This window comes from Tachyglossus aculeatus, chromosome 6, assembly GCF_015852505.1.
Source record: "Tachyglossus aculeatus isolate mTacAcu1 chromosome 6, mTacAcu1.pri, whole genome shotgun sequence".
In the NCBI taxonomy this organism is placed as follows: Eukaryota; Metazoa; Chordata; class Mammalia; order Monotremata; family Tachyglossidae; genus Tachyglossus; species Tachyglossus aculeatus.
Genome location: NC_052071.1, coordinates 40,032,585 through 40,034,015, shown reverse-complemented (window position 1 = coordinate 40,034,015; position 1,431 = coordinate 40,032,585). Strand labels below are relative to the sequence as shown.

The window sequence follows — 1,431 nt, the reverse complement described above, 5'->3', positions numbered from 1 at the left end:
TTCTGGGGAATACACGATTTTGTGGTGAGTGCCTCCTGGAAATTTTACCATCTGCTCCTTGCCAGATGATGGCTAATGACCAGGAATCCTGGGGACCACTCCAAGTAATTCCCATCCAGCCCCCTTACAGTCAGAACTCACTGGGCTTGGACTTTCTAAAATTCAAGCTCTCTTTCCTTTGTCTTGGTTCCACAGGTAGGAGAAAATGAATAAACTGACAGGGGACAACTACACTGAGGTCACAGAATTCATCCTGGTTGGATTTTCCCATCAACCCAAAAGTCAAATCATTTTCTTCTGTATCTTCCTCCATCTCTATCTGGGAACTGTTGTGGGAAATATCCTCATCATCATGGTAGTGTGGAAAGAGCCTCGACTTCATACCCCAATGTATTTCTTCCTCTGCAATCTGTCCTTTGTTGACCTGTGTTCCACCACCACCAATGTGCCTCTGGCCCTTGTCAACTGCCTGAGAGACTGCCCCACTATCCCCTACAATGACTGCTATGCCCAAATGACCATCTCCCTCTTCTTGGGCATGATAGAATGCTGCCTACTGGCCATCATGGCTTATGACCGATTTGTCGCCATATCAAACCCGTTGCGTTATACACTGATCATGACAATGAGGACTTGTTTCCAGATTGCCACTACCATGTGGATAAGTAACTTCCTGCTGGCCCTAATTCCTATGGTCACCATACCGGCTCGGTTTTGTGCAGGGCACAATGTAGTGAACCATTTTGTATGTGAGTTAGAAGCTGTCTTAAAGCTGGTCTGCTCAGTCACCACTGTCGGTGAGATCCTGATGTTGATAAACTCAATCTTCATCTTGCCCCTCCCCTTTCTGTTCATCCTCTTCTCTTATATCCGGATCGTGGCGGCCATCTTGAAAATCCCCTCTACAGCTGGGCGGAGGAAAGCTTTCTCCACCTGTGGATCGCACCTGACCGTGGTGACCATCTACTATGGGACCCTCATCTCCATTTATCTCAAACCTCAGGACAAAGACAGCAAAGACCAGGACAAAATCTTCTTTATATTTTATGGAATAGTGAGCCCCATGATGAACCCTCTCATTTATACATTGAGAAACAAGGACATGATAGGAGCCTTGAGAAAGGCGGCTGGGAAAACCACGCAAGTAAGGCTGTCGGTGTGACTTCTAGGACATATAATTCTGAGCTCATGCTGACTTGAGAAACAGGTATAATTCATTGCAGGAGAGAAATGAACTAGAACTGATCTACAAGGAAATTCTAAGTCTGGCTCCCCCCAGTTGCTGTGGGACCCTGGGCAAGTCCCTGAATTTATCTGTGCCTCAGTTTCCTTATCTGTAAAATGGGGATTCCAAACCTATTCTCTGTCCTACTTAGGCTGTGAGCCCAGTGTGAGACAGAGACTGTGTCTGACTTGATTATCTTGATTACC

At 46.3% G+C, this 1,431-nt stretch overlaps 1 protein-coding gene across 1 annotated transcript; it reads left to right on the top strand.

The window, feature by feature from the left end:
- Positions 1 to 205: 205 nt before the first annotated feature.
- Positions 206 to 1,162, top strand: LOC119929570 (olfactory receptor 13H1-like). Its single transcript, XM_038747743.1, has one exon. The coding sequence runs from the start codon at positions 206 to 208 to the stop codon at positions 1,160 to 1,162; it is 957 nt and encodes a 318-aa protein (XP_038603671.1).
- The last annotated feature ends 269 nt before the right edge of the window (positions 1,163 to 1,431 follow it).